This window comes from Mus musculus, chromosome 9, assembly GCF_000001635.26.
Source record: "Mus musculus strain C57BL/6J chromosome 9, GRCm38.p6 C57BL/6J".
In the NCBI taxonomy this organism is placed as follows: Eukaryota; Metazoa; Chordata; class Mammalia; order Rodentia; family Muridae; genus Mus; species Mus musculus.
In genome coordinates, this window is record NC_000075.6 from 78,109,068 (window position 1) to 78,134,595 (window position 25,528).

The 25,528-nt window shown below is 45.0% G+C and overlaps 1 protein-coding gene across 5 annotated transcripts in view; it reads left to right on the top strand.

The window, feature by feature from the left end:
- The first annotated feature begins 12 nt into the window (after positions 1-12).
- The window catches only part of Cilk1 (ciliogenesis associated kinase 1), a 63,035-nt gene continuing 37,519 nt past the window's right edge, over positions 13-25,528 (top strand). Inside the window, exons 1-2 of one of the 5 annotated variants that reach the window (XM_030244466.1) lie at positions 13-414; positions 22,228-22,504. Coding sequence is in view for 3 of the 5 variants with exons in the window: in NM_001163780.1 (NP_001157252.1) it covers positions 22,404-22,504 (101 nt within the window). In the remaining 2 variants the exon portion in view is untranslated. Of the gene's footprint in view, positions 415-4,150; positions 4,389-9,280; positions 9,404-22,227; positions 22,505-25,528 lie in introns of those variants that run through there. The other 4 variants (NM_001163780.1, XM_030244465.1, NM_019987.2 and 1 more) reach the window with 4 other exon arrangements.

The following is a 25,528-nucleotide window of genomic DNA, read 5'->3' on the forward strand; positions in this document are numbered from 1 at the left end:
TACAACGGGGGAAGGACGGCCCTTTTCAAGGCCTGAAACCCGACTCCTGAAGGAGTGGACACTACAAGGGACGCTGGGATTTGTAGTCAAATGTTCCACGTTGAGCCGGAACTTACACCCACCCACCCCCAACCCGGTGCCACTTCTTACAGTCCAAACATCCGATTCCACGTCAATAGAAGGCACTTGGATTGCACATTTTAGAACTTTTTCACCTACAGGCATATGCTAGCAAAACTTACGGGCTTCCTGGCCTCTGACAGACATTTAGACAACATTTATTGAGTTTCTGTAAGTGTTAGAACCTAACAGCCAGGACGCTACATTCACCCGACTTCACAGAACTTAAAATTTTATTGTGCTACTTTATTCTGGAGCTCAGAAATGAAGTACGTCTTCGGCAAAGACATGGAGGTAAAAGGGGAGGGGTGCAACTTGATTACAGTAAGAAATTGCAAATCCTGTGTATGTTGTCTATTTAGTTAGTTTGTATTCCACTGAGTCCAGTTAATGCTGGAATATTGCCTTATCTTTTGGGCCTGATTTTGTAGAAATTATCATAATTTCAGTAGGCTGATGAATACACCTGTCGTGACATATCCAAAAGACAGCATCTCGGAACACTCTTTCCTGTCCCCGGGCTCTTACATTCTCTCCACCCCATCTTCTTTAATGTTCCCGGAGCTGGGGGCTGGGGAGTGGATATAGATATGTCCCATTTAGGGCTGAGCACTGTCACCTATTCTCGGCAGATTTTGTAAATAATGGAATCCACCTCTAGGTGGAGACTGTCCTTGGCTCCTCCCTTATAGACTAATCTAGTGGGATATAGGTCAGGGACTTGGCCCATGGGATTACCCCTAGGAAGGTGAAATCAATTTAAGACAATGTCATTTTTCTTCCAGAATCTAGGGTGTCATTCCCTAGAAGCCACCATGAGATTCAGGCAGAACCAGGTAAACTTTTTCTAGCTAGAGACCAAGAATGCTTTTACATTCCTTAACTAAAGCTTTGAGCTTCCTTGTCCTCCGAAGTTCCCCTTCCGGTCGTGTTCCACGCCTGTTTCTCTGCTTCAGTCTCATCCTCCTGGCTGTTTCCCGTTTTACAACTCGCCAGTCCTAGTTTTCCTAGTTCTTGAGGTGCTGTCTGTGTCCAAATTTAAATTATTTTATTAATGAGACTAAGAACCCTGGAAGGAGGCTTCTATTTCCTCGGAATCGTATGGTGGCTCTTCGGGGACTTCCCCGAGATTTCTTAACTGCCTTTTAATTCCTTTCTTTAAAAGACTTGCTTACTGTTACTTCTGTGTGTGTACGCTTGTGTAAGTTTATGTGCCACCATGAGTGTGAAGGTTCCTAAACAGGCCAGAAGGTATCAGGTCACCTGCAACTGGACTTAGAGGTGATTGTGAGCCATTTCACATGGATTCTGGAAACCTAAACTGGAGCCCCTTGCAAGAGCAGCAAGTGCTCTTGACAGCCAGACCCAGCCAGACCGTCTCTCACAAAACAACATCAGCTAAACATCAGCTTTCACATGAAGTTTCCACAGTGTTAGAACTAGTCAATTTCATTGAAAGGGTTGAATGTTTAAGGTGGGCTGGCCAACTAGCACACGAGGAAGGTTGGAAACAGCATTAATCTCTGCATATAAAAAGACAGAAAGCAGTTTAACAACATGTGCATTTAGCAAAACAACAGTCAAGGGCTCCCTACGTGGGGCCTGTAACCTCCTCTTTCCTCCATAGGGCCATGGACTTTTGACAAGGTTGGAGCAGGTCTCGGAGCCAATCAGAAAGCAGCTGATTCTCCCTATAGCTTATATGCCTCTTGCATCCTTAGGCACATGTTGCCCAAATCCTATATTTCAGAACAGCCCTTCTCTATGGATGGTTTCATTTGTACACTACTAACTACCTATGATGTAGGTATTCGACGGATGCCAATATGTCAGTAGTTTTCTTTGTTTTTTAAAGGAGACTCTAGATTTCAGGTCTTTCAAGAAAAACACTTCTCCCAATGATCCCTTTAAAATTAGGTTTTAAATGGAAAAAATTTAAAAAAGACTAATAACAGACGTGATTTGAATTCCCCAGATTGGGGCTTGGAGAGATGGCTCAGTGGTTAAGAGCACTGACTGCTCTTCCAGAGGACCTGGGTTCAATTCCCAGCACCCACATGGTCTGTGACTCCACTTCCAGGGGGTCTGATGACCTCACACAGACATACTAAACCAACAGTGCACATAAAACAACAATGAGCCCTAAACGTCAGTTTTCAGATGAAGAGTGAGGATTGAATGTTTAAGGCGGGCTGGCCAATTAACACGTTTTCTCTTATCCAAACGAGTTGATGAAGTAGTAAAATTTAACAAGATAAATATTTGTGAAGATAAATTCAGTACCTACCTAATTGAAACCCTGTTTGCTTCACAGCAACAAGCCTGTTTTATTAAAACACAGCTACAGTTCACTACCGCTTATTTGTACTCAGTCATAACCAATAGCCGTCATCACTGGTTTTTATTATCTCAACATGTATTTACTGGGTCATAATTTCCCAAGGGCCAGGACTTCTAATATAAACTGCTTAGTAACCCAGTGGACCTCTGCCAAAGGTAGACAAAGGCAGTTCCTCTCTTTGCAAGGCAGACTGGCTTGAACTGTTAAGTTTGAAAATGTAATCATTTTAGTTACTTTTAAAGCTCCCCTTTATGAGCACTATATGACTTATTAGGCTCCTTGTCTTGTGTTCACTAAGGAGGACTTGTGATTTCCATTTGTCCTATGGGCTAGCTATCACATAGGTAAACAAGGAGACAGGTAAGGTTAACAGAAGCCCTGGGGAACTTGACTGTCTCGTAGGTTTCTTCAACAGTGGAGCAAAAGGAGTGATCTGAGCTTTGCTAGATTCAGGGGCTGAGAAAAACTGCCTGCAGTCCTCAGGATTCAGAGGCAAATAATGAAAGGAAAACGACATGACAAGTGTGTGTGGGGGGGCACTCGGTCTTATTTGTTAGACCAGCTCTCCTGTAGCTCATGTTGGCGCTTCTGCTTCCACTGTCACACGCAGGGGCTGCGGATGTGTAACTCCATCAAGCATGGCTGGGAAGAGTTAAATTCAAAAAGAGTTAAATTCAAAAGAGTTACTGATTTATTGGTCAAAATAGTGTTATTTAGAAAGATGTGGGTCTCCAGACCAGCAGCATCTGCCCCAAGAACTTCTGGTGTGGGGCCTAGCAATTTGTTTTTACTAGCCTTTTGGGTTACCACCCTGTGGAACGATAGAGTCCAGAGCCGGGTGGTAATTTGTTTTTTTTTTTTTTCAAAATGCTTCAAAGCTATCCTTTAAGATGATTTAAGGTGGGTCCCACAATAGTATATATGTATGTAGGTATGACTTATTTTAGAGAGGTTTGAGACTTGGTCTCATTACATAGTCCTAGCTGTCCTTGAATTCACTATGTAGACCAGGCTGTCCCAGAACTCACATAGATTCACTGCATCTGCCTCCTAAGTGCTGTGATTAAAGGTGTACACCACCACTCAGGCTTTACAATATAATTTATGTTGTGAGTTTGTTCTAGTGGTTCTCTGCCTTCCTAATACAGTTCCTCATGTTGTGGTAATCACCAACTTTAAAATTATTTTTGTTGCTACTTCATAACTGTAATTTTGCTACTGTTATGAATCATAATGTAAATATCTGTGTCTTCTGATGGTCTTAGGCCACCTTTGAATCCCCAAAAGGGTTAACCACAGGTTGAGAACCTCTGCAAACAGTGTTAGATTTCCTACCACTGCATAGAAAGGAGTGTTGCATCTCCTTGGTTTCTCACTTCGGAAGCTATCCATTCAGTCTTTCAAACTTACGTTGCAATAATGCTGAAATCATTTTTTCTACTGTGGTTAAATACAGACGCCAAAATGTGTTGTTTTAAAACATTGTGACTGTGCAGTTTAGTCGCATTGATTTACATTCAGGCAGGAAACTTTTTTTTTTAAGCGGGGGCTTCCCTTATTTGAGTATTTTGGGGTCAATCAGCCTGTCAGTGGCAAGTCTGCGGCTCCCCCGGGTGGGTTCGCCGCAGCCCAGAAGCTCAACGCTGCCCTCTGCCGAGCATCCGGGAGATGGCGGTGGTGCAGGGCCGCGCGGGGCCAGCGAGGGGAGCTGCAGGGCAGCTTTTCCAGGGAAAGCGGCTGGTCGTCCCCACTAGAAGCCACTCTGCCTTTTGTTTGTTTTGCTGCCGGAGGCCGCGGAGCGGCGGGTTCCTGCTGGATGCCACGCGCTGACGGGTGTGGACTTGCCGGGTTCGCCCGCTCGGATCCCACTGCCCTTGCCTGCCGGGCCCTCTCGGGTGCACGCGCCGCCGGGCCGCGATCGCCGCCAGTAAGTGGGGCTGGGGCTAGGGCTGGAGGGCTGCACTGCGACCTGTCGCTGGGTGCTGGGCGGTACCGGCTGACCCGAGCGAACTCATGGCCGGGAATGAGGGGCTGTGGCTTCTCAGTGGACCCGCCACGGTCTTGCGGGTCTCCTTTGCCGAGAAAACTCCCGAGCCCGGGGCTTTTGATGGGTGTGTTTATCTTTCAGTCTGAAGGAGCGGAGCACCCTGGCCGACTTGAAACCTCTTGCGGGTGGGTTTGTGGGTGGATGGGTGCTGAGGACTTGGGATTATCATTTGCCTAACTAGGCCCTTGTCCGTCCCACCCGGGTCTGAGCAGCACACTTGCTCGCAACCATTTTACTCAAGATTATCTTTTACTCCGGCTTCTTTCTTTCCACTCAAACCAGATGTTTGGAGGAGGATGTTGAAAGATTTTTTTTTTTTCAGAGAACAACGTTTATTTTTTATTGTTAACCTTTTAAAAGTTTGATACTAGCATGCATGGCTTGTACAGGAGGTAAAATTAATGCATCTTTCTGCAGAGGAATGTATTCATTTCCATTTATTACTAAGGAATGGCTTTTACTAAGTCTGAGGGAGATTCCACCCTGGATTTTGCCCACCTGACTGATATCTGAGCTAGCAAGACTGTTTGTTTGTTTGTTTTATAATTTTGAGCCCAGCACTCTTTGTATTGAGAGGAGTTTGATAGTTAACAGTTTTCATTTCACCCATTTCCTGGTGAGTCGGGGCTTCCAGGTGTGTCTCAATAATGAATGGAGCTGCATATGAAATTCTTAAAGAGCTTTAAATCAGTGTAGTTGACATATAAATTATTTGCAAGACCTGTGCCTTGACTCTGTGCGTAACTGTTACAGTAGCTAATGTATGCATAAATACGCACATCTGAAATAGTTTCTGAACAATTTGGTAGATTCTTTAAGGCCCTCTACGAGCCTGGACTTGGAGAACACTGTAAGTCAGAGTAGAACCAAGGACAGTGCTGGGAGTGTTTAACTTAGGATGACATCCCATGGACCCCCTGCCTCTGGGGTGCAGCCTTCCAGTGTCCACACACACACACACACACACACACACACACACACACACACACTTTTCTGCTCTTTCCTTTCCACTTTGCCTTGTCCCTTTTTTCAGTCACACTGGTAACTGAGTGGGAAGAGGGCAGCTTCAATTCTTAATGAGACCAACCAGTTTCCCATAATGGAGGCGCGTGCTGTGGGGTCCAAGAAGCCTGCCTGAGTAGGCGTCCTTGCCAAAGGAACTGAGCACATATACTAGTCACAAAGAATCTTTTCTCCTACCGAAATGTCCTCCCTCTGTGCCATGCGCAATTGCTGACAGGATAAGGAGTCAGGAAAGTGGAGCCTCACTGACTGAGTGTCCACTCACTCTCTCAGAGCCCTTCTCACAGACTCCCTGTTCTGTTCTGGTTTTTCCCTCACAGCTTTCTAAGGTTCCTGACAAATCAGGGGGTTGTTTCAATTTTCAAGCATTTGAATTCTCTTCAGCCATTTTCCCTCCATCAGTGAGTCACCAAGACCTTTGAAGTGTGTTTCATATAGTCTCTTCCTTCTGCATCTAATCTAGATCTTGCCCTTCCCTTCCTGCAGCCTGAAACATTGTGGAGCCACCTTGTCGCCGGCCCCCCAGGCCTGTTAGTGAGCCCTCTCGAGTGTTTGCCCTCTCTGTCCTCTTCCTCTGCTTCCCGGCTAAGTCTTTCACATGGTCACTTTTTGTTATATCTCCTGGCCATGCGACCTTTAGTTTATCCATTGTGTCAGTTCTTCACTAATCCACCTGAGTTTTCAAGTCCATTCATAATGAACCTCAGCCTTCTAAATTCTCTGCACTCAGTGTCCTACTGTGGGGGCGACTCCTTCCCCCAAACGGAGATCATCTTACTCTCTTTAGAGCCTCGCTTTATCCTCCATACTCCCCTGTGCTAACAGTACCCATCTCTGGGGGAGGAAATCCTCTTGTGTGTTTGTAAACACATTCATGTGGGTATGCAGGTGTATGCGCTTGCATGTGTGCGGCCAGAGGTCGACACTGGTTTTCTTCCTTGGTCACTGTCTTACATTTGGGAGCCATGTCTCACTGGCTCCGTTAGGTTAGAAGTGAGGCTGTGTCTTGCCTTGGCTTGCATGTGGGTGCCGGGGATTTAACTCGGGTCTTTATGCTTGCACAGCCGATACGTTATCAATTCCCAAGTCCCGTGAGTCTTTCTGTCGTTGTCGCTACTCATTTCTCTCCTTGTCCCTAAAAGTCTTGAAATATTTGTTCACCAGCCTGCCCTTACACTGTTCTCTCATTGGCTTACGTTATCTTAAGTCTCTTGAGGCCAGGAACCGTATTTTATGGATGGCAATCCATCTTTCTGGTTTCAGAGTCAGGCAGAATTGTGGTTGGGCTTGGCGTTACTCTTTAGTCACATGGCTGTGTCAGATTCTAACAGGCCAGTAGTTGCGTAAAGATGGTCCACGGGGCCTACTCAGTAATGGCCGACCATGGCGTGCTTCTCCCTCTGCAGCTACTGGCAGAGTCCTAAGCAAGAGGCACACAGTTGGTAGGTTTGTAGTAGAGAACTTATACTTGAGCCTAGAGGAGGACCGGGCTCACCAGACAGTGATTCTTGCCCTTAGCGTCAGTGCTGGAGCTCACAGTATTCCTGGCTGCTGCTCTGCTACTAGGATCTGTTACTATTTTTCCTTCAGACCTTGCCAGGAACATTTCTGCCTTTAAAAAAAAAAAAAAAAAAAAAAAATCAGCAACCTCTCCTACTTCATTTTGTGGAACCTTGTCAAGTTAAAGATAGATCTACCCAATGTAGTCATATGCTTATGAAAGATACATGACTGTATGTTTTTATCTATTTATATTTATTTGTTTTGGTTTTTGAGACTGGTAGTTTGAATGAAAATGAACCCCTTGGGCTCATAGGGAGTGACACTATTAGGAGGTGTGGTCTTATTGGAGGATTGTGGCCTTGATGGAGGAAGTGTGTCAACTAGGAACAGGCTCTGAGGTTTCAGAAGCACAAGCCAGGCCAATATTACTCTTTCTGCTGTAGAACTCTGAGTTACCTCTCCAGCACCATGTCTTCCTGCGTGCCACCATGCTTCCCACCATGATGATAATAGTCTAAACCTCTGAACTGTAAGCAAGCCCCAGTTAAATGTTTCCTTTCTAAGAGTTGCTGTGGTCATGGTATCTCTTCACAGCAATGAAACCCTAACCAAGACAGAGAGGCTTGCCCTGAAGCCCAGGCTAGCTATAGATTTATGGTGATCTTCCTGCCTCAGCCTCCCAAGTGTTGGGATTGAAAGTGTGAACCATCACTCCTGGCTTTGACTGCGTGCATCTATGCACGGCTACTTACCTGCTGTTGGTTTCTGGATAGAATTCTGGGTATAGTGACCATTGTAGTTTCATCTCTGTTGCTGAGATAGAACACAGTGACCAAAAGCAACTTAGGGCAGTTGACTTTCCATCATGGAGAGGAGTCAGGCAGGAACCTTAAGCAAAAGCCATGCAGGAATGCTGCTTGCTAATGGCTTATGCTTAGTTAGCTTTCTATCTACCTACCTATCTATCTATCTATCTATCTATCTATCTATTATAGGTAAGTACATTGTAACTGTCTTCAGACCCTCCAGAAGAGGGCATCAGATCTCATTACAGATGGTTGTGAGCCACCATGTGGTTGCTGGGATTTGAACTCAGGACCTCTGGAAGAGCAGTCAGTGCTCTTAACCACTGAGCCATCTCTCCAGCCCTTAGTTAGCTTTCTTACAAATCACCTGCTCAGGATATGGTGCCACCCACAGTGGGCTGGGCCTACCTACATCCACAGTACAGACCAATCCAGGTAACCCTTCAGTTGAAACTCCCTTCTAGGGGACTCTGAGCTGTGCCAAGTTGGCAGTGAGAGCTAAGGAGGACAGTGGCTTTTCTGTGTAAGTTGATGTGCAGAAAGGAGCAGGATCTCGCTTGACTGTCCATTCTTCATTAGCATTCTTTGAAGGCCATAGCATTTCTTACAATTAAATGTAATTAGTTAGTTAATTTTTGAGGTAGGGTCTCATTGTGTAGCCCTGAAACTTGCTATGAGCCAGTCTAGCCTCAAATTCATAGAGATGTACCTGCCTCTGCCTGCCGAGTACTGAGATTAAATTCGTGCACCACCACACCTGGCTCTGGCATTCTTTTTAAAAGTCAGGATCTCGGTAGTTCAGGCTGCTCTCAAACTCAAGGTAGCATTGCCACAGCCTCTTGAGTGTTGGTATTCCCCGTGTAAGATACCACACCTAGCCTGGGCATGGCATCCAGGAAAAGGGCCTGTCACTAGAGTGTCAGACTCTGACCCTGGACTTCAGTGTTTATAGGAGGTGTGATTGCCCAAGATTGCACAGTGGTATGTGCACTGTTGGACTAGTCATGTTATTCTGAGATAACAGTGTGACTGTGCCCTAACTTCTGCTAGTGCTTACCCTTGGGCTGCAGCTCTAGCTTCCTTATCAAAATACATGTGTTCTGGTCAGGTGTGCTGGCTCACACCTAAAATATCAACACTGGAGAAGTGGGGGCATGGAGATCAAACCTAGAGTACACAATAAGTCGCAGGCCAGCCTGGGCTATAGAGTGAGATATACCCCCCAATAACCCGCTAGCAAAACCCCCAACAACTCATTTTGTAAAAAGACTTTGGCAAAGTAAATAATTTCTAGCACAAGTTGCATTAAAATCCTGGGGAAAGGTTGTGGGAAGAGGAGAATGCAGCTACCTTTCCTTGAAGCCCAGGAAGTAAAAGAAGTCCGACTGTCTCGGAGATGGCGACTCTCAGTGCTCTGACACTTTCTCTGCTCACCCTGAGCTGCCGGCCCGTGAGAGGAACATTGTCCTATTCGACCTATCAGGGAAATGTCCAGCCCACGCTGAACCCTTGCCATCCTAATTTCCTTATGGAGTTCCTGAAGTGTCTTCCATACTTTGAAAGGTGAGCTCTTCGAAGGAAGTGTAATTCGCAGACTCATGTACAGACCATATCCACATTCTGTGTTGTTCTGTGAAATTGAGTGTTGGTTCAGGATTAGGAAAATATTCATGAGTCTTTTTCCAAGGTTCGTGGGAGCATTTGATGCACCTTTGGTAGAGGAAAGGTTGTTTACATTTTTTAAAAGATTTATTTATTATAATATCTAAGTATGCTGTAGCTGTCTTCAGACACACCAGAAGAGGGTGTCAGATCTCATTACGGATGGTTGTGAGCCACCATGTGGTTGCTGGGATTTGAACTCAGGACCTTTGGAAGAGCAGTCCGTGCTCTTAACCACTGAGCCATCTCTCCAGCCCTGTTTACATTTTCACATTTAAAAGTATGCTACTCTGAAGATGATAAAGTCTTGATGCTTGTTAGTGGGGTCTCTGACCTCTTCTGCAAAGGTGTGGTGTTGGATGATCTTCAAGTTTACACACAGAAAGAAGAATTTCCAGTTTCCGTGTGTTGATCCCAAAGATGGGAAGAGAAAGACCACCCACCCAAGTCATCATGGCCAAATTAATTTAATTAAAGCAAGCTTTCCTTGTACATGAACTGCCTATCCCTGAGGTGGGATTCAAGAGGTTGGCATTGAACATGACAAGATAAGGGTTTTTATAGCTCAGGGGAGGGAATTTCCCAAATGAGGGATTCAGCAAGCCAACAGGTGGGGTTACAGAAGCAGCACATAGCAAGGCAGTCATAACAACCTCCTAAAACCAAGGCAAGGTGGCAAGGTGGGCATGGTAACTTCTGAAAAAAGGACACGGTAGCTGGTTCTTGGAACAGACAGTACAGAACGATTTGTAGTTATGGTTACAGGTGGGGCATAGCCCAATGTTTGAGAAAAAGATTTAATCATAAACAGGAATGAACCTAGTTTGTTTGTCTTTATTATGAGATGGCTTTCAAGCCCAAGATGGAGGCAGGCCGGTCCATCACTTGCTGTTACAGTTGGAATTGAGATCCAACTGAACATAGCACTTAAATCTATACTAGTTAGCATTCAGGTATATATTTCCATACTTTAAATATTCTCCTAGATGTTCAGCTTGGCATCCTCAGTTTTTAAGATGAAATGGCCATGTAGTGCTTCATATTTCATTCAATTCTTTCCCCTATGGTGGAAGACATTTGTGGCCACTTAAGGCTGGTGATAACTGGGGGTATGTGAGAAACACACCTTTTACATTTTTATTATTATTATTATTTTGAGACAGTCTCATTCTCTAATCTGTGTTGGTCCTGGTATTTTTCATGTTGCCTAGGCTAGCCTCAAGTTCATAGTGATGCTCCTGCCTCTACCTCTTAAGTACTGTGATTACCATACCCAACTGAAACACACATTTTTTGAATGAATATTTTCATAAGTAGTTTTATATAACATAGGTATAGCATATTCAGGATATAACCATATCCTTCATGGGCACAGTACACACATGACACACAGATATATATGCAGGCAAAACACTCATGCATATAAAATATTTTTAATATGATGAAGAAATATATGATTCCCTGGGATCTGCATAGTAGAAGGAGAGACCAACTCCCTACAGTTATCCTCTGACCTCTACACATAACATACTCCATGGAATGCCTCTATCCATGCACACAAAATAACTCTCTTCTGGTCTTCACCAAGCATGCATATGCATATACCTGCAGTTGAAACAGTCATATGCATAAAGTAATTAAATCTAAAACTTAAAAGAAAACATAGTAAACATGCAGTTTTCCAGAACTAAGATGAAGATTTACAGTTACGTACTTGACAGTACTCTCTCTAACCAAAATATCAAAATCCAAGGTGGATCAAAAATGGGACACGCACAATTGGACTTTTATGACTTTCATACCTGATTCTGTAATAGATTGTAGTTGAAATGCAGACATAATAAAAACACTCGATGGAATTACCCTCTAACTGCGCCTGTAAGCTGTAGTCTATGTTTATAGTGTATACAAATACCATCTATACACAAATATGCCAAAGCAGCATGCTTCTTCCTAGACTCGTAGTTCATAAAAGTGATAGTTAATGCTTTTGTCCTCTCAGACTTTCTTTATAAGTAAGTTTATCAGAGAATGATTTCAGATGAAACCGAAGGAAAACAAGATCTTTTGAGATATACGTGTTTCTCAAAATTACTGCGAACATTTTAGAGGGACCCATCTTTTTGTGCCAAGTCCTAATATGGTTGACCAGTTTTGCCAGAAGGAGGCTGGGAAGAATGGTCACGGGAGGAGCTCACTGATTCAGGGACATCACCTACAATCAGAATGACACCTCACAGATCTGTAAAGTGCTCAGCGACACGTCTTTGTGATAGCTATTCTGTGTCCCTCTGACTGCCAGATTCTTAACGCTAAGACCGCAGTCACGAGTGTATTAAAACCTCTGCCCTCAGAGTGTGGGGATGGATAACTATACTTTTATAAGTGTGGCCTTGTAAGACAAGTTGTATGGAGAGTGTTTCCATTTACTCAGGGATTTCCTGTTTGGAGCTAGGAAACTGTAGTTTTTCTGAATGAAGCTGTAAGTCCGTGCCATTTGTTTATGTGACCCCCCTGACAGGTGCAAAGGTGAGCAGTTGTAACGGAGCTGTGCAGCCCCTGGAGCCTCAAGTGTTTATTGTCTCTTCTGCAGAAAAGGTTTACTGAGCCCTGTTCTGTTTTTATTCTTCTACTAAGCCGCTGTTTTATCCTTAGTGCATTTTAGTGAAGCATGGTAAACTGAGTTATGGTCATTCCTAAATTAAACATGTTGTAATTCCAACCTGACAAGGTTTAGAATTATCATGGAACCGTAACACCAGATGTGTCTGTGTTTCCTGAAAAACTTATCAGGGAAGACCCAACCTGGATGTGGGCGGTTCCATCCCAAGGCTGGGGTCTGGGACCCAGTAAAAATGAGAAAAGACTCCGATTCCTGCCACTCACCTCTCCCTGCCTCCCACTGCAGATGCCATGTGACCAGCCACCTCCTTCCGTCCTCGTTGTGACTTTCCCGAGTCTAAAGGAACACTTCCTTCCTTAAGGATTGCTTTTGTTGCTTTAGTGGGGCGTTGTCTCAGCAATGAGAACAGTCAATAATGCCAAGGTGGAGATCAGGAAACAGTTCCTGGGCGTAGAAGATTTCCTCCTCTCTGTGCCCTCAGTGCAGTGGCTGAAGGCATATTCAATGCGCTCCTTTTTGGTGCTACAGCCAAGCCAGATTCTCTGTAGAGAAGGGTCTTCTGGGCTCCTAGCTGCTGTTCCTAATTCAGGAAAACCAAGTTGTCCAAGAGACCAAATGCTTGTAAGATTTGTTCGCTAAAGTGTATACAGGGGAAGAATTCCTAGAGAGAGAGATATGAGAGACATTTGCTATTTTTAGGCAGCTTATAAAGAAATCGCAGTGTTAAGTTACTCTCTTAAGTTTGTTACACATTTGAACTCGGATTCAGAAAGTCATTAGAAGCCTAATTTTCAGAAGTGCTGTGAGAAGGTGTGTGTGTGTGTGTGTGTGTGTGTGTGTGTAAATGTGACATTGATTCCTTGACCATCAAGGTTCCAAAATAAAGAATGGACTGCAGTTCCGCTGTCCCCGGCCTGTTTTCTGGGCTGTGAATGAACAGGGTGCCTGACGGGAGTGCCTGCTCATGAGCAGATGTCCTGTGAAACTGGGGAGAGGGAACTGGGGCAGGGCACAGGAAGGTCTTCACCAGCGTCACCTCGCTAGGAAAACAGTAACATTTCAAACATTTGCCAGAACTCTTTGAAAGAAAGCCTCTTTCTGTTTAGATAGAGCATTGCCCAAACACTAAAGGCTCCTGGAACAGCATGGAGGGGCCTCCCTGTGACTGGAGGCTCTGCGGTGTCCACTCTTCTGCTGCTTCAGAACTTCAGACTGCTTCCAGAGAGCTCAAATGAGATCCTGATCTTTGTTTTGTCCTTGAAGAAAGAGACACGCTGAGAGTTTTTCTGTACCCAAGGAGGTACAGAAAATAAATAGCGAGGTCTAAACTTCACATTTGGGCCAGCCTTTGAGAACCTGCTGTGTGCAGAAAGGCACACAGAACAGAGAGGTGTGGGCTGCATCCCTGTAGAGAACTGTCCACTGGGTCACTCACCATCCAGCAGGGCTGCACAGGTGAGAATGGGCTGTGAGGATACCGTGAGCAGGGATCCTTCGCTGTGTCTGTCCACGGCACCGGACAGACGTCTGAGACGGGTGTGTGAGTTGACCTAGGAAAGAGGAGGCAGTTCTTAACTTGGAGCCTTCCCCCACGGACATGCAATATCCACCTGTATTATGCATCACAAATGTGGATACACAAATGTGGATAACCTCACAACTGTAGAAAAAGATATTAGTTGGCCTTTTGACCAAATTGTAAGGAACTCAGTGATCTGAAGCTGCTCTCTGCTGTTAGACTGAAGTCCCAGTGAATCATGGGTAAATGTGATAGAGAGGAGCAAGAGACTTGAATTGGAACCTGGACTCCATACGGTTAGATACTAAGTAGTTTTGTGGCTACTTCTGGTTGTTTTGAAACACAGTCTCATGTATTTCAGGCTAGTGTCAAACTTGTGGCCAAGGATGACCTTGAGTGTCAGCTCCTCCTGCCTCATGTTAGTAGTGACAGGATTACAGGCAAGGACCACGGTACTCAGTTGACACAGTACTGGGGACTGAGCCAAGCTTGGAAAGCACTCTACCCATGGAGCTACATTCTTAGCCCCAATACAGGGATCTTAAAAGCCCAAGAGAAACTACACATAGAGATACTCTGGGGCAAAGAGGGGAAGCCTCTGTTTTGGCCAACTAGTTCTCCAGACATCTCTGAGTGACACCAGAGTAAATTTTGGGTATTTCTTATGGTGACCTTATGTTGTATTTATAGCGTGCGCTCTTTCAAAATGGAAACACAGAGTGGAAGCAGGCACAAAGTGAACTTCAGGCAAGTACACAGTGACCTCTTGTACACGTCTGTGACTATAGCCTGCTCAGTCTTTATGACTGTATGGCTTAGAGATAAAGCGGCTCATGGCTGAGTTCTTGGTTCCCAGCTGGCAGATATAACCATTGAGTGCTGGCTGGATCCTGCAGGCTCTGACCTAACCAGTGGATTCCTGATTGATAGCAGCATTGGATGATGACAGGGACCTCTGGAGGGTTGGTCCTAGTTGGAGGAAGTAGACCACCGAGGGTGTGTCCTCTAGGACATATCTTGTCCCAGGCCCCTTGTGTCTCTTTCTACTTCCTGACAGCTGTGAGTGTAGCTTTGCTCTCAACGGGCGTGCTCACCCTCTGGCTAAAGGATACACGACAGAGGATAAGGGCAAATACATCCCAACGTAAATCATAAACTTAAAACCTTAGGAGATATTTTTATGTTTTGTTTTTCTGTAACATGATTGTGCGTTTGTTGCGTGTGAGCTTCGTACGCACTATGGTTTCACAGTGTCAGAGGTTGGACAAGCCTGACAACACATCTTTTTTGGGTCACAGTGTTCTGCCTTCCCACAGTCCAAAAACAGCCAAGCCAGCCAACCGTGGGTTGAAACATCTGAAACTATGAACTAAAATATATCATTTCTCCTCTTCAGGTGTTTGTGCCAAACATTGTTCCCCAGTACCTATGCTGCTAATGAAAGACAGTTTGTCACCTGCCTGTCAGTATAACCTTCAGCCGCTGTATCTGGGTTGCTTTTAGCTCTCCTTGATGGGATAGTGAGTCTAGTGTTAGGTCATTCAGCGAGAAACCAAAGGCCGATGTGTTCAGGGAATGTCCGGCAGTCCTGCTAATGGTAGACAGGGCTGAGCCTACGTCTTTCAGTTTATCCTAACAGATGAGAGTCTTGCCTTTGTAGTTGATGCCTCCCAGTTACAGAGGGCCCTGTGTGCTCTCACTAGTGCAGCTTTACACAACCATGCTCAAGACAGAAACTCAGGCTGCTTCCCTGTCACCCGTCTTACTCCCCCTTACAGCCCTCCTCTGCCCTCACCCACTCACTTCCCTTTCGGTACCGTGTGCTGGTGCTGTAGCCCCATCTCTAAATAGTTCTTAGTAGGAAGCACTTTGTCTTTGCCGGGCTCTAATGTATGCCTAGGCTAGAGCAGGTGGCTTCAAGGCCCGAATGTGCTGGTCTGAATCCAATCAGAATCTGTTAGCTAATGTTGCTAACTGTGGAGTGGGCTCGATGGCACCGGCAGAAGCATCCTTTCTTCTTCTTGGCACTGTCCATCACCCTGCTGTGTCCCAGAGCAACGGAGCATCCCTTCTCTGCTTTCAACTGAGGACAAGAATCCATCATGTTTGGACCACAAAAGTAATAACTGAGTAGTACTGATCCCAAACATATCCAACCTCTTCTTGCTTGAGTATGCTTAGAGTTGATTTTTGGTTGACCTCCTGCCTGGTGCTAACCTGACTAACCCCACTTTATTTTTTCAGTGTGGAAAACAATTGTGGAGAAGAAAATGGCTCCCTGAGCTGAGTGGTCCTAATCTCAGGAGCTGTCCGTCCAGAGGGAGCCTGATCTTTTCTCTAATATCACTTTGCAGACTTGGAAAATCCTGTGGCTCCCCAACCTCCTTCACCTCCAGCATCCTGTGCTCTCATGGAGGGCCTCACTGTGTTCTTTAACGTCTCTCAGTGTTTGTCATCTAGACAGACAGCTCAGCTTGGTTTGCGCCTAGTATTGCCATGTTGCACAGTCCAGCAGACTCCATTCCTGTTGTGTTTTCTGTGAATGAAATGCCATGAAATCTTGAAGTACATCCACTTGCTCTGAATATTATGTTTCTAAATAAGGCTCCACTAATGTACTGCCTTGAGGAGGAAAGTCGAACTTGTAGAGCTATCTGTAATTTCCTAGTAAGCATGTACTGTGGGCTCAATGGTTGTTTTGTTTTAGGGTTGGTTTTGCGGGTTTTGGTTAGTTGGTTAGTTAGTTGGTTGGTTGGTTGGTTGGTTGATTTGCAATTCTGTAAAAATCAAACCCAGGCCTTGTGCAAGTAGGCACACGCTGTAGCCCTGAGCTACATCATTAGATGAGCGGCGTTCTCTATAGTTTTAATCCAGTACCCCCGGTAGTAAGCTTGTAAAAAAGAATAAATAAATAAAAAATAAAATAAAATAAAAAATCCTTTTCCAAAAAAAAAAAAATCTTTTTCCATTGCCCAAATAACATAATGGCATGTCCCACATCCCAACCTGTGTCTGCTCCTGTCTCTGATGAAATCGGGTCAACTGCCTTTGTCTGGGCCTCCATCATAAGCCCCTCGGCCAGGGCAGTGGCCCCTGCGAGTTTCTCTGCCTTTGCTTTTTCTGCTCTAACAACTATTCGGTCTCCAGGGGATTCTCCCTCTTCTGTTTCTCTGCAAGACTCTGGAGGTTTCCCTCGGCACGCTACAGATTAAAACTCCCGTATGATATATAAATGGGCCCCACTCTGAGGTGCTGCACCCCAGTCCTCCCTGGAGAGCTTTTGAAATGATCCAAGCTTACCCCACTCGGCCTGCCCCTCGGAGCAGCCATGGATCAGGACGCTAGAGGATTCCTAGGCAATTCTCAAGTTCAGCCAGTAAGGCCCTAGGCTTTCTTCTCTTCTAAACACAGCACAGTATTATTCCTACCAAGCTTCTGTGTGTGTGTAGTGTTCTCTGCATGTAATCCCCATCCCCCTCCTGTGTAACAGTCTTGTTTATCCTTCAGCATCTCAGACGCTTGTCACCTCTTCTCACCCCAGAGCCGGCTGCTCTCTTCCGTGACAGGATCTCTCTGTCATAGCAGATACTACATTTCCTTATGTGTGTCAACTGTGAATTATTTCAAGGGAAAATACTTTCCTTACACTTAATGTATCCCCACCTAAGCATACATGTTTAACCTCTCAGCAAAATGACTAGCATTTTACCTGACACCAGCACGTGAAGACGCCCTAGTCCGACCTGCTGGGAAATCCCTGAGGAATTACTTGACATTCAGCACGCAAACCTGCTGCCATGACACAGTGACAGTCAGACCTTGCCAAAATAGTTGATTTTCGTTTCCTGATAGTAATGTCAAATTGTAACAAGGGGGAATTGTTAGGGCAATCCTGTGTTAAATGATTCAGTGCATCTTAATTTCAGTAAAGTGCTTCACTCATAAGTAGTTTTCCTAATAATCCAGGAAAGCATTGTTACAATTATCCAATTTAAGCGGAGAAGGAAATAGTGGTGCATTAGCAGCAAAGCAAAGGCTTTTGTTAATAATTGCTAGGATAAGGCCACGGCAAGAAGGGAAGCGGGGCGCCCACACACCACTGTAATATAATCGTTATTAAGCTTTAGTCAACACAATTCATCAAGAAGGTGGAGGAGCGCGAGGGGATCCAGACGTGAGTGCCGGAGATAATTAAGGATGGGAACTGGGTCCTGTGAGGAGCTGTGCAGTTAGGCTGCAGACAGCTGAATGACACTTGCTTAGTAACTTTATGTGCATACACGCTTTCATGACATGTTTTCTTCAGAACACTAAACATGTTGAGATTAGCCTAAGTAGCAATATGCAAGGTTGGTTTGACAGGAAGAAAAATATCTAACAAACTAGAAAAAGAATGCAACCTGGTCATAGCAGACCCCTAATTTTAAAAGCAAGAACTTACCATTATTTAAGGAGCAGAACAGATGTAACCAAAACAAACAGACAAACAAATGTATATTTATGGGGTTGGTAGGATGGCTCAACAGCTAAAGGCTCGTGCGGCACAAGCCTGGTGACCTGACTTTGACCCCTAGAACCCACGTAAAGGTGGAAGAAAAGAACTCCACAAACTTGTCCTCTGACCTCCACACTCGTGCCATGACACACCTGCCCCTCCCCCACGCCATGCCCTCTCATGTACATAACACACACAACAACACAAAATAATAATAAAATTTAGAAACAGCTGATACAGTTCATTAGGTGATTCTTGACAAATCAGTTGTTTGGTGTGGTTGTTTGGTTTGTTGGTTTCTGGAAGATGACATACAACGGTGGCTTGGCAGTCTTCAGACGCTACAAATGAAAAGTGCACCTGCCGTGGGGCGTTGCACACTGTAAACTCGCTGCAGATGCGGGTGGGTGTGGTAAGGATCCAGCAGTGCTGCAGTCTCTGCTTGGGGCAGTGGTCAGATGCTCTTCCTAAGCAGGCCGTGGATGCAAACAGCCCACAATAGGATGGCCATGCATGGAAGAACCCTATTGAGTGGCAGAGTTCTGGGAAGGTCCCATTAAGTAAATGTGCCTTTGTATTTTTTAAATGAAGGTAAATTGTTCAGTGTGATCTGTGTGCCTTTTAAAAAGATCCCCTCCTCCTCCTCCTCCTATCTTGAGTAGAAACTTTGAAACTTTGAAGCTGTACTAATGCCAGATTTGCCGACAGGCTGCAGGAGGAGTACCCCGTCTGTACCTCCGCTTGCTCTGACCAGCGCAACAAGCTGCGGAAGGGAAGGGTGACCACCTGCAGCAAGGGGTGTTTATTTCTACTGGCTCTGGGAAGGTGGGCTAGGAAGCCTTAAGGGGATTAGGAAGCCTTAAGGCCGAGGTTCTAATGGAATCGGATTCTGCAGGTGAGAGCCCTCTTCCTAGTCTGGAGATTGCTTGCAGAGGGCCTTCCCATGGCAGGGGCAGGGCAAAAGGAGACAAGACACCAAACTTGTCATATCAGGGCCCTACCCTGTGAATCTCATTTTTAACCAGATCACCTCTTTCTAGGCTTGGTTTCCAAATACAATCACCTTGGGAGTTAGAACTTGTAGTTAGGAATGGGAGTGGGGTGAGCGACACAGTTCAGAGCACAGCACACCCCTCGCCCTGATTTTCCCCATTAACATTTTATCCTATTTGCCTCAGACCTGCACATGCATGCACACACACACACACACACACACACACACACAGAATCCTGATGGTGCTCAACTTTACAATGGCTCAATTACAGTGTTTCAGCTTTACACTGGGCCCCAAAGTTTCCATAGGAACTATGCTTTGAATTCTTAGTTTGATCTTTTCCCAGCCTTGGGGTGTATGTATGGTACCATACTCTCTTGATATTGAGTAGTGACAGCAAGCCACAGCTCCTCAGGCCCACCATTCCATCAGGGGGCAAACAACTGATCTCTACAGAGGGCAATGCTGGCATTATACTGTGTTTTGTGTTTACATCCATCATGGCTACAAAAAATGCACACCTGTGTGTATAGATGCTATTTAATCCTTGATAAAGTGAGCCAGCTGTGTTTTGAGCATGGGGAAGGTGGGCTAAGCTGAAGGGTGGCATGGAATACCAAATTCATTTTCAACTCACAATATCTTCAACTTATAGTGGCATTATCAGGACATAACCCCACACGCAGCTTAAATCATATTGTCCTTGTCCTTTATCACTAGATCTTTCTGGGTGTATTTTCTATTACTGAGCCACAACACAGGCATCAACTTCAATAAATTTAAGACAGGTACAATATTTATCTAATTTACTTTCGTTTATCTCTCATCCATTGACTGGATAATGTCTTTTTATATAGCATTTTCTTTCTTTCTTTCTTCCTTTCTTCCTTCCTTTCTTTCTTCCTTTCTTTCTTTCTTTCTTTCTTTCTTTCTTCCTTTCTTCCTTTCTTTCTTTCTTCCTTTCTTTCTTTCTTTCTTTCTTTCTTTCTTTCTTTCTTTCTTTCTTTCTTTCTTTCTTTCTTCAGCATAGAATCCAGTCAATGCCTATACTTAGAAACATGGGATCTGGCAGCTGAGGAGATATGGGCTCAGTGTAGTGAAGTGTTTGCTGTGCAAGCATGAAGACTTGAGTTTAGATCCATATGAAAAGCCTGGGTATGCATAAAACTGAATCCCAGTGCTAGGGAAGGAGAGGTGTAGAGACAAACTGATCCCCGGGGCTCACTGCATAGTCAGTCTATCTAGCCAAAACACTGGGCTCCGGGCTTAGTGAGAGACCCTGTCTCAAAGAAGGTAGAGAGCTATAGTTGACCTGTGGTCTTCACATATGCATGCACAGGTCAGTACACCTGTGCTCACATGCACACACCACACACAGGCACACACAAACATACACATCTACACACATACACTCACCACACTGCACACGCTGCACACACACACTGCACACACATACACAACGGTATCTGAGGCCCTCCAGAACAAAACTGCAGTTATGCTCTAGGTCACCCACTCCTCAATCCCAAACCACACCCCGTGCTTTCATTGCTGCTCCTGTGTTGCTAGCTTTCCTTTTTGTCCTACGAGATGCTCAGCCTTCCCTCATGACTCAGTTTCTTTAAAGACCTTTCTTACTGCCTCCTGAAGCACAGTTGGAATTGACCCAACTGGAAGCCAAGCCAACTAACCCCACCCTTGTTCCCTCCAGACACCTGGTACCCTGTGCCTACTTGAAATACCACCTCCCTCACTCATTCCTAGCATGGCTAAGCCCTCCTTTGAAAGAAGGGCCTATGTTTACAAATATGTATTAATATTTATGTGCTTTATGAATATTTATCGTCAGCAGTAGAATACATCACTGTAAAGAATAGCACAAAGAAACTATAGGGAATCTGATCCTGAAGGTCAATGAGAAACCAAACGCTCCTCCAGGGGGAGGGAATGAGCTGAGCATGAAGAGGCTGCGCTTGACCCTACCCACTCCTTCAGTTGTGTGATAGAGGAGGGAAGTCAGGATTGCGGCTGTAGTTCTCACAGATGCTCAAGTCATACACAGCTTTTACAAGAATGTAGTCTAGGCTTATTTTTTACTGTTGCCTTTCAGGTTGGAGCTTAGACACAGATGGTCTACAAGCAACAGTGGAGCACTAGAAACTGCACCTAGCAGCTCCATCTTAGTAACCATAGGGTCCTGGTCAAGACCGAGAATTACTGTGCGTGTAACAATGTTACAACTAAACCACAGACTGTGGTTGCTTTCATCAAGTCTCCACTGCAGTCCCTTTCTGAGGCCCCTGTCTTGGATCCCATGTTCAATTTAGTTGTCGTAGCTCCTTAGTTGCCACTAACCTGACAGGTAACCTGGGTTACAAAACTTCTTTATTATAGGCAGACTGAGTGAGTCTCAATTATATAAATTTTTACAATGTCAAGGACTTATTTAAAAAAAAAAAAACCTACAGCAATGGGTAGTTGCTACATATCATATATGCAGGCCTTGGATGATTCATTCCTTGTCTGATCAGCTAAAAGAAAAAAAAAATCGAGCTGATGATACTCAGCTACACATAGTCCGTGATGTGCGTGTCAGCTTTCTTTCTGCAGTGTGATATGGCCTCCTCCGGCTCTTGTATATTTGCATGCTGACTGTAGCTGCTGTGCAGAGAACACACTTAGCATGGGTGCTCTTAGTTCAGTAGTCCTCCTTCACCGAAGCTAGGCAGGTTTTCCAATCAAGCCCTGAATTGGAGGTCACTCATTGTATTGTTTTCCAAGCATGCCATCTCTAGCTTTATAAAGACACTTATTTGTATTTGAAAGAGAATATCTAGGCCAGGAGTTGACAGCTTTTTCTGTGACTCCAGAGCATAAACACTCTAGGCTATCCAGTACTCAGAAATACTCAGTGCTGCGATTGTGGGTGGAGATAGCCAGCAAGTCTAAATATGCTTTATCCCAATAAAACTTTACTTAAATGAGTAAATGGCAGTCTGGTGGCTACAGTTCAGTGAGCCTCGCTTTAGACTGCACAAAAGCACACATTCACTGTGTTCACTAGCACTTGTCCTAACCTTCCGTGCTTCCCCACAGGCAGAAGACTGAGCTTTGAAAATATGTATTTGGGAGATAATCACGTTCTGTTGAATACCTTGTGCTGGTGCTGCCATCGAAAAATCTGGTTACAGTCTGGGGAGGCCTGCTACCATTGCAGGACTGAACCGCCTCGGCCCTGAGATGAGTGTCCCGACAGAGCAGGCGCACGCACCATGAATAGATACACAACGATCAAGCAGCTTGGGGATGGGACCTACGGCTCTGTCCTGCTGGGGAGAAGCATTGAGTCTGGAGAACTGATTGCCATTAAAAAGTAAGTGTATGCTTGACTTCTTGAAAATTCACAGTCCGCTCTGCCTATCAAGGTGATTCCAACTCCGTCCTGTCCATTCCCTGTCTTTGAAACGTTTCTAGAGGGGAGTGAATGGGAGGCATGAAGAAGAATCAGGCAATGATTCTAACGTTATAAAGAAGCCATAAGACTTCTGATGAGGGAGGGGTGAAGTTAATAAACTTCATTTGCCAGGAGAGGAAATGTGTGCCTATCTGATATTTGCCGTCTTGTATCTGCTGTCATGTACTTATACTTAGTTCTTGTAGCCATGATTCAGACCTATCGCATTACTTACCTGTGGCTATATAGCAATTAACTCCAGGCTTGTGGAGTAGAACAACATACATACATTATATCTCCGTTTCTGTGGGCCAGCACAACTTTGCTGAGTTATCTGGTCCAGGGGCTCTTCCGAGGCCGCAGTCCAAGTGCTGCTCAAAACTATAGATTTATTGACAGCTGGACAGGGAAAGGGTCTACTTCCAAGCTCACTCATGTGCCTTTGGTGGCATTTAGGTCCTTCGCATTGTTGGTCTTAGGGTCTTCATTCTCTGCTGATTACTGCCCAGAGGTGGCCTCTCCGCCCTTCGCCAGGTGGACTGCTCCAAAGAGCCATTCACAGTGTGGAGACTTGCTTCATTGAGATGTAGGCAGTGGGAAAGCAATAAGGAACTGAGAGATGCTCAGAGGTTAAGCATGCCCACCACTCTCACAGAGGACCGGAGTTCAGTCCCAGCTCACAACAACCTGTAACTCCAGTTCCAAGGGGTTACAACCTCTTCTGGCTCCTGTGGCCACCTGCACACACATAGCAGAACACTGTCATCCGTATGTACACTAAATAAACAAATTGGTTGTTTGTTCTTTGTTTTAAAGACAGGGTTTCTCTGTGTAGCCCTGGCTGTCCTGAAAGTCATTCTGTAAACGAGGCTGGGCTTGAACTCAGAGATCCACCTGCCTGTCTCCTGAGTGCTGGGATTAAAGGCATGCGCCACCACCACCTGGCATAACCTTTTTTTTTTTAAAGAAGGAAGTCTATCTTCCATCTTTTCACTCTTATAAACCAATCACTGAAGTGACTTTCTCTCAGAATAATGTGCCATTACTAGCTAGAAGCAAGTTATTGAAGGACAAAGGGTATACGTGATTATAAATAGAAGATGATAGTCTTTGGCAACCATGTTAGAGTCTGTCTGCCGGGCCACCTGTGCCCTCTGCCTTATTACCATCTCCACTAAGTCCTGGAACCATTTAAAAACCATTCCTTGAACTGAACCTATATCCAGTATGCCATTGCATTTTATTCCAGATGTGTTTCTCTTTCTTATCTTTGTTCTGTTTTGTTTATTTGAGACAGTCTTGCTATGTAGTCTAGGCTGGCTTTGAATCCACAACCCTCTTCCTTGCTTCCCAAGAACTGGGTTATAGGTCTGCAGCACTCCTTCTCACTCCGTTTTCCCCAACTCCAGATGCCTCACTTTCATTCATCCAGTCCTGTCAATTGTACTAAATATCCATCTGGTCTACCTACTTCATTCCCACTAGAACCTCACTTTCAACCTATTACCATTTGCCATCTGACTAGCAGATTCTCTATAAGGCTCTTGGCTTCTAGTCATTTCACTGTTCATACCAAGCTGAAAAGACAGTCGATTAAAACCACCAGTGCTGGATAGTTTTATGTCAACCTGACACACGCTAAAGTCATCTGAGAAGAGGGAACCTCAATTAAGACCGTCTATAAGATCAGATTGTAGGCAGGCCTACAAGGCATTTTCTTAATGAATGTTTCATGAGGGAAGCCCACTGTGGATGGCACCATCCCTGAGCTGGTGGTTCTGGATTCTACAAGAGAGCAGGCTGAGTAAGCCAGTATCAGACTTCCATGGTCTCTGCATCAGCTCCTGCCTGCCTGTTCACACCCTGTTTGAGTTCCTGTCCTAACTTCCTTCAGTGAATGACTATGGATGTAGAAATGTAAGTCACATAAGTCCAACTTGCTTTTGGTCATGGTGTTTCATCACAGCAATAGTAACCCTAGCTGAGACTCAGTGCTCCCAGCAGGGCTGAGCTCTGGTCTCTGGTCTTGGTCTCAGCTCAGTCCTGTGTCTTGTACTTGATCTTTCACCTTTCCCCTGGTTTTACTGCTCTCTGCCCTGGATTCCTGGAGTCACCTTCTAAATGAACTTCCTGCACCACAGCCTGGGAGGGCCTAGTGTGCACAGCTTTCATTCAGTGTCATCCTCTTAGCAACAAGCATCAGTCCTGAGACCTTCAGGCTGCTGCAGCTTTGTCCTGTTTCTCCAGCTCTGTCTCTCTCTTATCTCCGCCTTCTTTCCTCTTGGTTGCAGTCTTCAGCCTTTCCGTATCTTGAATTTACCTAATTCCTTTCCACCCTGATCTTGTGATAGGTCCTACTGCATATGCCTAGCTACATTGAGCTAGCTCTTCACTTTCATGGTGGTGGGGCTGAGGTAGCAGGCACAGAGGAGTAGACCAGCAGCTGAGAGCTTATGTCTATAACCCCAAACAAAAAATAGAGCCACTCACTCCAGATGGGGTGAGTCTTTTGAAACCTTGAAGCCCCTCCCTGCCTCCTTCTAACAAGGCCACACTTCCTAAGTTTTCCCAAACAGCCATCTACTTGAGACCAAGCATCCCAATACCCTAGAGCACTGGGGAGAGGTACCTCCTTCTATTACTGAGAGTAGTGAGATACAGTATCTGGCATCTGCATTGCAATTAAAATAAATATAGCTCCTATGGTATACTAGCTAAGTTTCAAGTGCACAGTAACCACAGAGTTTTTTAAAAAAATATTTTTAAATTAACTCTTTAAAAATTTCATACATATGAATTATGTATCCTGGTCATATCAACCCCCAACTCTCCAAGGGACCCTCTCTTCTACCTTCATCATTTCTATCTCTTTCTCTTTTTCCTCCTTCTTTTCTTTTTATAACCTACTGCCTGTCCCAAGTCTAAGGACTACTGTCTACCTCA